A 13,433-nucleotide genomic window follows, 5' to 3' on the forward strand; every position below is an offset into this window, starting at 1 on the left:
AGAAGAAAAAAATTCGATTTATTGTGATTTCTCTTGGGAAGGTGGTAGTACCTTCCCCCAAAATAGTTATAAACCTTCCCGGGACCTATGAGAATCTACCCTGTTATGGAGAACCCGATCGGTTCAGCGGTTAGCAAGATCTTCGGTACAGACACACAAATAGACATTCTGTTACTTTAGTATAAGGATTATCCTAGAAAATTGAAAAAAGCTGTGACTAGCAGGTGGGAGTCAGGTACATTGAAAAAGTAAAAAGACTTGCACTTGAAATTTTAGTGTGTGCAAAACTGAATTTTAAATGAATTTTCTACTTAGGGACAATAATGTCTGGAATTTCTGGCCACAAAAAAAATAACAAAATATGAACTGTGACCTTGTACTGGAAAAAACTTTGTTTTTGTAAGCAAATAAAGGAGATACGTCTGTAAATTTTAAAAAAAGTAATTAGTATTGTTTTTTAGACTTTTAAGTTTAAAACGTAACCATTGAACTTTTTCTAAGATAAAAATTGAATATATCAGTTAAAATATTTGCAATGTTTGTTTTACTACTCGCAAATGATTGCACAATTTTTTTGTCCTGGAATCTTTGCTGAGTTTTGTTAAATTTTTAATGTGGGAGATAATGCTTGATGCTAATCAGTGCATCAGGTGAATGTGGAGAGGAAAGAACTTGTGTAGATAAACATCTACACTTTCTCTCCAGGTTATATATGTACACACATAGAAGAATTTCGTTTTTCAGTAGTTTTATGTCTATAATTAAAAACAACTATGGACTATGTTTAACATAAACTTCAAAGTAGTGTCAATTTAACAAAAGTTTGTTTTTTAGAATACTTACAGATTAAAAACACAATATTAAGAATACAAAAAATGCTTAAATGTTCTTTTTGAGAAGTCTCGTAACTTTTCAAATATTTTTTGATGATCCCAAAACCTTTTCTTTTTTCTCTCAAATATTCTTGTATTGACTATCCTATACTAATTCTATACAATATATGCAACAACTTTATATATTTAAAGAATAAATTTAATCAACTACAGGGTCTTTCAAGAGAAATGTTTTTTTAACTTAATTATGCATAGAAAAAAAAACAATTATATAAAATGCTTTATATATTTGGAAAACCTGTTCTGGTACATTTTTGTTTCAAATATTTAAAAATAATTATTTCAACAAATTATGCCTTAAAACCGATTTTTTCAAAGGCCTTATTTTTGAAGATTTATGGATTTAAAGGGTGTTCCATAAAATGTACACATTTCTAAAATTCAAATCGCGTGGCTTGTGTTAATAGTAGAAAAATGTAATGCTAACCATTGGAATCTTCATATGCTCTAATTTTTAAAAGCGAAGCTTTTCTATAATTAGGGTCAGTCCGTCCGTACGTCCGTCCGTACGTCCGTAACGGATAGCTTTTTTTCGTTAATTTAGACATGTTAGAATTGTCCTATCGATTTCAAATTTTGGATGGTGATTCCTTTAGTAGTTAGGTACGATTTAGAAAGCGTAGCAACTCTATAATCATTACCAAAATGTCCGTACGTCCATTTTAAACATGTTGATTTTTTAAAATTTTTAATTAGTTTTTTTCGTTAATTTAGGCATGTTAGAATTGTCCTATCGATTTCAAATTTTGCATGGTGATTCCTTTAGTAGTTAGGTACGATTTAGAAAGCGTAGCAACTCTATAATCATTACCAAAATGTCCGTACGTCCATTTTAAATATGTTGATTTTTTTTTACATTTTTAACAACAAATTTGTATGTGACCTAATTATCCGATTGGTCTGATTTTTGGTATACTGATTCCTGAGACAACAAAGTACAATATTATAAGCGAAGCAACTCTATAATCAAGTCCTAAAAATGTAAGTATGTCCATAATCATTATCCTGTATCAAGCAGTTTTTCAACAAATTTACTTACAATTTTGCTTTGACTCTTAAACATTCGCATTCTGATTATTCAGTTCTGAAATTATACAAGTGTTAATTTCCGTTTGTCCTACCGTTTCAGAGCTTCGCTTTAATGGATGTTGTCATCCTTGTTTATATATAAGTACCATTCCTTTCTACGAATAGTATAGAACCTACATGGTAAAATGTTCCAACTTATCTAAAACTTTTCAACCTTTTTCTCACATTTTTCAACGTACCTCTTAAACTACAAATAACACAAAAATGGTACTTATATTTCCAAAAACTAGAGTTTATTTAATTGGTTTTTTTTTTCTATGGATAATTAAGTTTTTTTTAAATATTTATCTTTATAATGATGAATAATTTTTTCTCAGTTTTAAAGTTTGTAAAAAAAATCATGTATTTTAACTTTTTAAGCGATTTATTGTTATATTTTGCAAGAAAACAAAGGAAAAAAACTTTAATCCCAATAATTTACCGAACCTTTAAAATGAGAACAAAACTTTACAAGATATGTGATTTGTTTCCCATTATCCATAACTTATTTTCATGTGTCTGTTAAGGGACAAAACAATAATTTTGAAAGATTGAAATTTTATATGACCTCAAGGACATAAAAAAGATAAAGAAGTAATCGTCTAACATCAATAGAATTAAGACTTTCTCAGTTTCTTTATGAGGGATTAAATACCCCCACCCTTTATTCCAACATAAACATGAATTTTAAAAGACATTCCTGAGAATAAATAGAGATCTTCATACAAATAGAATAGTTATAAGTAACATCTACAAATTGTTAAAAGCTTTGACTTCAAAATAATCAACCAAAAATATTGGATAAAAATTATATCCTATTATATAAAGTAGTAAGGATTTTTTGTCTGAAGCTTAAGATCACAATAACTACTGAACCAATATGGTTCTTTATTTTAGGGATGATTCATATATGTCCCATAATGGTTTTAGGCTATTTCACTTTTAGATTTAAGTATTAGGATGGTTTTGACTATTATTTCAATCCTCGAATACTGAGCCTCTAGGTGGTTGGGGCGTAGCAGCTAGTTTAATTTAATTCAAGAAAGCAATTCAACTGTTTAAAAATCACTTTCACAGTTTCTGAGACAAATAAAAATTTAAATACAGAATGATTATCATACATTGAATTATTTATCCTATTTGAAGTAGAAATTTGAACAAAAAAAATGTGAAATAAAAAAAGAATAATCATAAACAATATGTTTTAATTGAAAAAAAACCGCATGAGTAAAAAAAGTTTAAATTAATTAAATTTTTAACAAAAAACATTGTGAAATTAAATCAAAAGTCAAAAAAAATTTCATATATTGAAAATAATAAACAAAATATGTTAAAACCATTTTAAAAATCAAATAATTATTAATCCGTGCATTTGTTAATTAAATTTTAGAAGAATCAATATCCACAAAATATTTTAAAAACAATTTTTAAAATCCCCTTTGCTACTGTTAAATTTATCAAAGTATATTATATTTTCTCTTTGTTTAAAAGAGCAAATATCTGAATAAAATGCACATGTGAAAAATAATCTGATTAATGAGTCATAATTATTGTTTAGGAGATCCTGTCACTGACCGGTGGAGGAGCGGTCAGAGAGTACACGGAGACAAGACCTGACGGATCTACTGTCACTTACACAATTGATGTTGAGGAGGAGATTATCGAGGTAAATTTGTTAAATATTCATATACTAACAACTACGCCACTAAAGAAATGACAGTAGATTAAATCAATCCTACACTTTCAATCTTAGTTTTATAAGATTTTTTTTTATTTCTTTAGGTGGGTTTTTTTCTCGAGGCAAATTTTTGGAGAAAGTTGTGGTAACTTCCCCCAAAAATATCCATATACCTTTTACTTAATTATAAGAAGAAAAAGAAGAAGCGGGTTTCGTCGTATTTTCACAGAAGCTTTTGATAGATTATTTTATGTTAGGTTAGATAAATGTTAATGATTGCCCCACAGGCTAGATATAGGAGAAAAGCTACTGAAAATACGATGAAACCCGGTACTTCGTTTTTCTTTCCATGATCCGAAGCTTCACTATGAAAGAGAACCATATCAGTTTAGAGGTAAGCGAGATCTTTCGCTAAACAAACAGATAAAGGGTGTTTTAAAAAACCAATCGCTTTACTTTTTTCAATATAAACCCTACAGTTTTGGTCAAAAATTAACAAAAAATGACCCAAATCATGTCCAAGCAATGACAATAAGAAAACAATATTGAATTTTGATTTCTACTCACCTCTCGTGAGCACTACAGTTCGAGTCCTAGCCCTTGTGGAGAATTTTTCCTAACATGGAGATTAAAAATCAACAAATTGTCTTAAGTACTTAAAATCTTGTAGATAGACCCCATAATGTATAGAATTTTTGATGGAGCATGTAAAGACCTTTCTATAGACACCTTAACCAGATTTCTAACTCAATCCTAGCCAATTTGGCATTAAAAAGATAGACCTATCAAACATTTAGACATGACGGGTCTCTATAGTTCTTGATGTTGGACAGATCTTTCTTTTTGATGTCAAAATGGCTAAGATTGTGTTAGAAACCTGGTTAAGGTGTCTATAGAAAGATATTGAAATACCCCATTAAAAATTCTAAACATTATGGGGTCTATCTACAATAGTGTGGCCCAAATGAAGGTCTCAATCGCTTTTCAATGTGCGCAATGTAAAAATAGGTTATGTATTGTTTGTAGATTTTAGCCCTATAATTGATTTTAAGAAAAAATCTATTGCTATCTCGTCAAATGCATATTTGTTTTCACCTTTTCTTCCCTAAATTAAGAAAGCCTTACACCAGATATAAAGCAAAACATCAAATTTTCTGTCTGTTTGTTTACAAACATTGAAATAAAATATTAAAATCACCAGGAATAAACATATGAAGAAAGAAAGTATAAAAATTTATTTATGTACAATTACAATAATTTGGGAAAGCTAATTCATACTTCAAAATCATTGAAGAAAAAAAATTAAAGATAAGCCTTACTCATTATTCCTGGTTTAATAAAAAACAATCAAATTATTTTTTGCAATATTAATTTTTTTATTAGTATGCTTTTTTAAAGTTGAATAAGAAAATACTTATATTACATGTTTTTTTACCTTCATTTAATTTTTTATTTAAATAAATTGTCTCTTTATTGGTGACAATGTCTGTTGAGCCATGAAATTTATTAAAAACACTTTTTCCTATTTTATGTCTTTAAAACGTATATTTTTAGAGTTTTTCATCATTTCTCTTCTCAGAAGACTAATAGCTACTGTTTTAGTTCAATTTCTTACACAAATTATCAATTTAAAAAAAATAAAAAATGTTTTTAGACGTTTTTCGGAATTATTCGGCAGGAATGGCGGTTCTGCCTACTTTTTATATTTGCTTCATATTTGAACTCTAGTTACATTATATTAGGTTGGCAGTTCTTTAATTATTTCTTGTTAAAATCATGAAAATATGAAGTTTTTGATAAAAAGCTTAAGATTGAAATTTCGAGATCAATTTTCATTGTAGAGAGGTCTAGTTTTCACTAAAAGGTCTACATTTGAGCCGGTAACAACTTCAAGGTATGCGCAAATTGATAAGGTAAAGATTTAAAAATTCATGTTTTTTGGGGCAAGTCTAATCTACAAGATTTTAAGTACTTAAGACGGTTTGTTCTTTTTTTTAATGTTTGATGGGTCTGTCTTTTTTATGCCAAATTGGCAAGGATTGAGTTAGAAATCTGGTTAAGGCGTCCATAGAAAGGTTTTTATATGCCTCATCAATAACTCTTAACATTATGGGGTCTATCTACAAGATTTCCAGTACGTTAGAAAATTTATTCTTTTTTTAAAAAGACAAAACTGTCCTAATTTTTAATCAAATATGCACTCTACACGTAGAGAAAAATTTTCGCAAGGGCTAGGACTCGAGCTGTAGTGCTTAGGAGAGGTGAGTAGAAATCAAAATTCAATAGTGTTTTCTCATTGTCATTGCTTGGACATGATTTGAGTCATTTTTTGTTAGTTTTTGACCAAAACTGTAGGTTTTATATTGAAAAGAGTAAAGCGATTGTTTTTTTTAAAACACTCCTTAGGATTAATTTTTTAATATAAAAACTAAATGGTTACACATCTAAGCAATCAACCTTTTAATATTGAATAATCTTTGTCTAACGTTGCACTAAAAAAGTTATTGGAAGGACAGATGAACACGTATATGTGTTTTAACAAACTAGACGAATGTGACATTAATGGCACTTTGAATTTAACAAAGCATTAGATCGATTTCAAACATGAAAATACTGATATACAAAGTGGAAAGTTCTCCATTTTGATAACCATTTCCGGATGGTCGTTTGCTATTTTTTTAAAAACTTATGTCCTATTGGTAAGGCTTTGGTCTATTTTTCTCCCTTTATTTTTTACCTTAATAGCGTGAATATATATTAAAAAGATTAGAGAACATGTAGTGTGAACATTGATTAAAAAGCACCGAATGTACAGAGGTTTGTCTTTAAAAAAAATTAGTTTTATCAAATTAAAGAACTAATTCATTTAAATATTTGGTATATTTAATTTCTGTTTCTAGATAGTAAATATGTCTGTAAACTTTTAAAGTTCAGTCCATTTAACTTCATTGTACTAAGAAGTTGGTGTGCACATTCTAAATAAAATGATGAGCAAAGTTTTCTTTGAAAACAAAGAGTAGAAAGCCTGATTATTTCATTTCTATTTTTATCCTGGGAACAAGATAAACTTTTTATGTTGCTTTAAGAAGGTAGCTTTTTATTCTTTATTTCTTATTCTTTTTTTATTCTTTTATTAAAAACAAACGTCTTATTTTTAATTTAAGAATGTTAAATTTGTCTATTTTTTCAAGTAAGAAATTTGATTAAATAAATTTAATTTTAAAATTATGTATCATTAAATAATGGTATAGTGTTAATATAAGCAAACAATTTCTATACATATTTCTATTGAATTATAAATAGTTTTTTAGGTTAGTTTTTTTCATTTACCATCTAAAAAATAAGAACTTTCAGTGCTGCGTGCTACTTTTGACCATAATTGTTGTTTTTTAGTTACTTAGAAAATTGCAAAATTAAATAAATCAACTCCCAGAAAAATGTAATAAATTGTTTTGATAATGATAAATGATAGTGTATCAGCAAGTAAGCAGCTATTGCGTCCTTTGTGTCGTGTTCTATTATGAAAAGGTTATTCCTATTAATCCTTACTCTGAATGTGACCAGGTACAAATGAATTCATGCGTGACGAACATAGGGCAAAGTATAGAGCAGTTTTTCTTTAGTAAAACAAATAAATAATCTTTAATTCATTTATTGAAGAGACCAATCGTATTACATCATGTATTAACAGTAATATTATGTTTACAATGTATTTCATGGTTTCATTAATCACCAATGTATTTTTAAATATGTTTGAATCATTCAGTAATATCAAAGAATTCTGTAATTTCATAGAGTTGTGATGAACCTTATTGATAATCGTATTATTCGTTGCATTTATATGTACCAATATCTTATGATATTTGTATTTTTCAGGTCAAACAGTTTTCATGTTTGAATAAAAGATTCGTAAACTACTGAGTCATTCCTCCATCGTACAGTATTGGGGTGATTTATCTGTCGGCAGATTAGACTGAATGAAATATCTTGATTTTCGGTCATATGCTATGAAAATTAATGACCTAAAACATTAACGTCATAAATTTCAATATTTACATTATTATTCACAGTTTTAAAGAAAAATGGAGAAAGGCTTATTACTGATTAAAAAGAGGAAACAACTAAAAAGTATTAGGTATTAGTAGGTTTTCTAAATTTAATATTGAAGCTAATATTAAACCTGCACTGTCAAAACAATCTTTAGATGTTGACGCTACCCTCGAATTTTATATATTTTTTTCAAGGAACCTGTCGAGATCGAAATAACATCAACCCGAACAGTTACTACTTACGGAGTAGAAGGTGGAGGCTCCAGTAGAACTGTAATTCAAACCTCTGGAGGAGGTTCTGGTGAAATACAATATTCAAGGTAAATTATAAAGAAGGTTATTTTATTTTTACCAGCTTGCAATATAAATTTAACTTTTAAGCACTTTAGGAAATGAAGAACTAGAATTATCTCTCGATTTAAAATGCTTTGCTTATTTTGTTATTTTAATGAGATTAGAAAGATATTTGGACTAAATGAGATTAAAACTAATGACCAAAAACATAAGTTAGTTATTTACCGAAATATGTATTTCTATTAGCTAGCTTAACCATCCCTTCAAAATTTTTGTATTACTAATAATTGTTTATCACTCCATGACAACAGCAAAAACAATTACACATTAATATAATCTACAACGTATACTTTTTTTACAGAAATGTAAAAATACTTTTTTATATTCACTAAAACTTAAATAAATCCGAATTGTTCTTAATAATGTTTGCAATCTAGAAACATGTTTATTTTTATAATACTAAATATCTGCTCTATAACTGATTTTATACTTTACCTTCTCTACTTAAAATTGTTTTTATCAACTTTGTTTTGATAAAAAGCTAGGAATATTTTGTAAATGTTAACAAATCTCAAATCATAGTTAGACTTAATGACATTCGATAATAATTATTTTAAGGTATGACAAAAGGTATCATAAAAAGTGTAGATGTGAGACTACAAAATTGAGAAATATTGAATGAGAGAATTTAATTATTTTGAAGGCAGATTGAATTTGAACAATATATAAGGATCGGGAGCTTTATCACAAAAATGAACCTTCGTTGTATTTAAAACTTATCTAGAATCTGTTTTGAATAGGTATTTTGTTATCTTTGTTATTCATGTCCATGTTAGCAAGGTCAAACTAGTTGGCCATTAAAATTCTTACTTTCCATAAAATATATCCTACAATAATAACAAAAAGTTTTATAGGAAATAAATATATCAAGGATGGCAACATCCTTAAAAGTGTCAACCCAACCCTGACTAAGGGGAAGTTTCCCTACCAATAAGCTTTATTATAGCGTAGAAATGTAATTAAAGTGAACAACTACAAGCATATTTTCCGCATACTTTATTGAAAAATGATCAGAAATGTTACACTACAACAAATAAAAAAATATTAATGTCTAACATAACATATAAAAATATAAATGATTTTCTATTTTCTAGAAGTGTCGGAGGTGGAGGAAGTGCAGAAAGTTCAGGTGGTGAATATACGGTCACAAGGACTTCTACAACTAGGTAGCACCAAAATATCTTAACAAGCAACCTACACTATCAATTTTAGTTTTAAAAACAAAACAAAAAAATTCGGGGGGGGGGGGTTGGATGATTTTTTCTTGGGAGGTACCTACAGATAGACATCCTGTTACTTGTAAAAAAGAATAAACATTTTTGTTTAGAATTATTGAAGGCGAGGGTTCTTCAGGAGGCATAGAAAATTCAAGATCAACTAAAACCTCGGGAGGTCAAACAGTTTCTTCCCAAAATATGGTAAAAATACTTTTATCTCATTAATATAATTTTCTAATATTGATATGTAACTTTTTGTATAAACGGGCATATAGTTTTCACTCCTTCATCCAACTAAAATTTGTTAATGCTTTATCGTTAGTTGTATTGCCCTTGGGACATCAAAAATAGTGGTCTCCAAAAAGTTTGTCTGTCTCCTCGAACCTGTGATAATTGACGTATTTTTATTAGTAGTGCAAGCTTCTATGACCGTCTTTCCGAATAACAAATAGAGGGGATAAAGTACTCTAACTTATAGAGAAGCTAAAAGAATGATTCTTTCAGAAAAGAATGCTATAAGACAAAACTTGTTTAGCTTGTAAAGTATAGAAAATAATTTATATTTTATGGTAAAACAACGTTTTTTACTTCAATTTTATTTATCTTTAACTTAAAGTTTCATGCTTTCGCAATCTTCAGAAAGATACTAATAATTTTTATAACATAATTGGATGATTTTTTCAATAAATTTTAGGAGATTTTTCAACACATTTAATTTTACATAAAAAAATACTAATTTTGAACAGCTACATTCTTTAGTTTCTTAAGAAGGTGATATTTTCTGTGGATACACTTAGAGAAGATTTCATGCCGTTTATTGAGAATAGATTCTTTGTCTGAATATAAGATTGCAACTTTTTCCATAAGACAAAGTTGACATTTATTAGAACCAGGATCAAAGGGTGGCTGCATAGAAAGGATACTCCACTTGATGTTATATTGTAACTCGTCATTTTTTAATTGCCAAATATAACCAGATAGTTTTGTAGAATTTTGAAGGTGAAGATTATTGAAGGTAGAGTTGTGGTTGTTGTATCTTAATTTGAAAGTTGTTGAGGCCATTCAAATATACTTTTTGGTAGATTGGTCTGTTTGAACATCAGCTTGGTAGACTAAAGAATCCGTTAAGCATTTTCCGTCAAGTGGACAAGTTGTGCCTCTCATGAATGAAGTCATTCCTTAAAAGGACAGAAATTTCATTCCAAAAAGGACAGAAATCATCTTTCTTTTTCTGAGATAAGTGAAATATGGACAAAAATCACTCTCCTTTTTCTCACATATCTGAAAAAGAGATTAAAAATCACCTTCCTAAATCTCACTTAATCTTCCTAATCCTAAGAAAATAAACCTAGTTCCTCCAAATTCTACCTTTTCATAACAAAGTCTACCTTTTCCTTACACATTCTCACTTATTCTCAGATAACCTACCTTATTCTAAGAAATTCTTCCTAAATCTAAGAAAATCTACCTTACTCCCCCAAATTCTTCCTTAGTCCCCCAAATTCTTCCTTACCCTAGGAAATTCTACCTTATTCTAAGAAATTCTTCCTTATTCTTGGAAATTCTTCCTTATTCTAAGAAAATCTTCCTAATTCTCCTAAATTCTTTCTTATTCTAAGAAAATCTAACTTATTCTAACAAATTCTTCCTTATTCTAAGAAAATCTACCTTATTATAAGAAATTCTTCCTTATTCTACCTTATTCTAAGAAAATCTACCTTATTCTAAGAAATTCTTCCTTATTCTTACAAATTCTTTCTTATTCTAAGGAAATCTAACTTATTCTAACAAATTCTTCCTTATTCTAAGAAAATCTACCTTATTATAAGAAATTCTTCCTTATTCTACCTTATTATAAGAAAATCTACCTTATTCTAAGAAATTCTTCCTTATTCTAACAAATTCTTCCTTATTCTAAGAAAATCTACCTTATTCTAAGAAATTCTTCCTTATTCTAAGAAATTCTACCTTATTCTAAGAATATCTACCTTATTCTAAGAAATTCTTCCTTACTCTAATAAATTCTTCCTTATTCTAAGAAAATCTACCTTATTCTAAGAAATTCTACCTTATTCTTAGAAAATCTACCTTATTCTAAGATATTCTTCCTTATTCTAAAAAAATCAATATTATTCTCCCTAATTCTTTCTTATTCCCCCAAATTCTACCTTATTCTAAGAAAATCTTCCTTATTCTAAGAAAATCTACCTTATTCTAAGAAATTCTTCCTTATTCTAAGAAAATCTACCTAATTCTCCCAAATTCTTCCTTATTCTAAGAAAATCTACCTTCTTCTTAGAAAATTTTCCTTATTCTAAGAAAATATACCTTATTCTAACAAATTCTTCCTTATTCTAAGAAAACCTACCTTATTCTAAGAAATTCTACCTTATTCTAGGAAAATCTACCTTGAGATACGGTGACCTGGTGTCCTTGGTACCGAAGGTAAGATTTGGGAAATGGTTCGAATCCTTAGTAAATTTGGCTAATTATAAAAATATTTTGGCACTTAGAATAATTTTGATCAAAAATTTGAAAATTATTCTAAGTGTCAAAATATTTTTAAACTTTGACCAAATTTACTAACGATTTGAGCCATTCCTTAAATCTTACTGTCGGTACCAAGGACACCAGGTCACCGTATCTCAAGAACAGGTAGTCAGATCGCGCTGAAACTTCATTTTTGAGTTTGGGACCCCTATATATTGCAAGAATTTGGGAGAATTAGGTAGATTTTCTTAGAATAAGGAAGAATTTCTTAGAATTAAATAGATTTTCTTAGAATAAGGAAAAATTTCTTAAAATAAGGTAGATTTTCTTAGAATAAGGTAGAATTTCTTAGAATAAGGAAGAATTTCTTAGAATAAGGTAGATTTTCTTAGAATAAGGAAGAATTTGTTAGAATAAGGAAGAATTTCTTAGAATAAGGAAGAATTTGGGGGAATAAAGCAGCTTTTCTTAGAATAAGGAAGGATTTGGGAAAATAAGGTAGAATTTCTTAGAATAAGAAAGAATTTCTTAGAATAAGGTAGATTTTCTTAGAATAAGGAAGAATTTCTTTATAATGAGGTAGATTTTCTTAGAATAAGGTAGAATTTCTTAGAATAAGGAAGAATTTCTTATAAAAAGGTAAATTTTCTTAGAATGAGGAAGAATTTGTTAGAATAAGGAAGAATTTCTTAGAATAAGGAAGAATTTGTGGGAATAAAGCAGCTTTTTTTAGAATAAGGAAGGATTTGGGAAAATAAGGTAGAATTTCTTAGAATAAGGAAGAATTTCTTAGAATAAGGTAGATTTTCTTAGAATGAGGAAGAATTCGGGAGAATTAGGTAGATTTTCTTAGAATAAGGAAGAATTTCTCAGAATAAGGTAGATTTTCTTAGAACAAGTAAGATTTTCTTAGAATAAGGTAGAATTTGGGGAATAAGAAAGAATAAGGGAGAATAAGGTAGATTTTCTTAGAATAAGGTAGAATTTCTTAGAATAAGGTAGATTTTCTTAGAACAAGGAAGAATTTCTTAGAATAAGGTAGATTTTCTTAGAATAAGGAAGAATTTTTTAGAATAAGGTAGATTTTCTTAGAATAAGGTAGAATTTCTTAGAATAAGGTAGATTTTCTTAGAACAAGGAAGAATTTGGGAGAATTAGGTAGATTTTCTTAGAATAAGGAAGAATTTCTTAGAATAAGGTAGATTTTCTTAGAACAAGTAAGAATTTCTTAGAATAAGGTAGAATTTGGGGGAATAAGGAATAATTAGGGAGAATAAGGTTGATTATCTTAGAATAAGGAAGAATTTCTTAGAATAAGGTAGATTTTCTTATAACAAGGAAGAATTTCTTAGAATAAGGAAGAATTTGGGAGAATAAGGTAGATTATCTTAGAATAAGGAGCATTACTTAGAATAAGGTAGATTTTCTTAGAATAAAGTAGAATTTCTTGAAATAAGGAAGAATTTCTTAGAATAAGGTAACTTATCTGAGAATAAGGGAGAATTTGTGTAATTAAGGTAGAATTTCTGAGAATAAGGAAGAATTTGATAAAATAATGTAGATTAATTAACATGGTTGTAATAGTGAGGAAAAGGAAGAATTTCTAAGAACTAGAAAGAATTTGTAAGATGGTGGACAGAGGTCATATTCCTTTAGTGATAATTTGTAAGATAGTGGACAGAAA

The 13,433-nt window shown here is 28.3% G+C and overlaps 1 protein-coding gene across 1 annotated transcript in view; it reads left to right on the forward strand.

Moving 5' to 3' along the window:
- The window catches only part of LOC145327121 (uncharacterized), a 67,408-nt gene that overhangs the window by 5,588 nt on the left and 48,387 nt on the right, over window positions 1-13,433 (forward strand). The window contains exons 4-7 of the mRNA XM_080170660.1: window positions 3,520-3,627; window positions 7,884-8,008; window positions 9,137-9,208; window positions 9,370-9,460. Of these exons, the coding sequence (XP_080026786.1) occupies window positions 3,520-3,627; window positions 7,884-8,008; window positions 9,137-9,208; window positions 9,370-9,460 (396 nt within the window). The remainder of the gene's footprint in view (window positions 1-3,519; window positions 3,628-7,883; window positions 8,009-9,136; window positions 9,209-9,369; window positions 9,461-13,433) is intronic.

Source organism: Acartia tonsa, chromosome 1 (genome assembly GCF_053477335.1).
Source record: "Acartia tonsa isolate MP-2025a chromosome 1, ASM5347733v1, whole genome shotgun sequence".
Lineage (NCBI taxonomy): Eukaryota > Metazoa > Arthropoda > Copepoda > Calanoida > Acartiidae > Acartia > Acartia tonsa.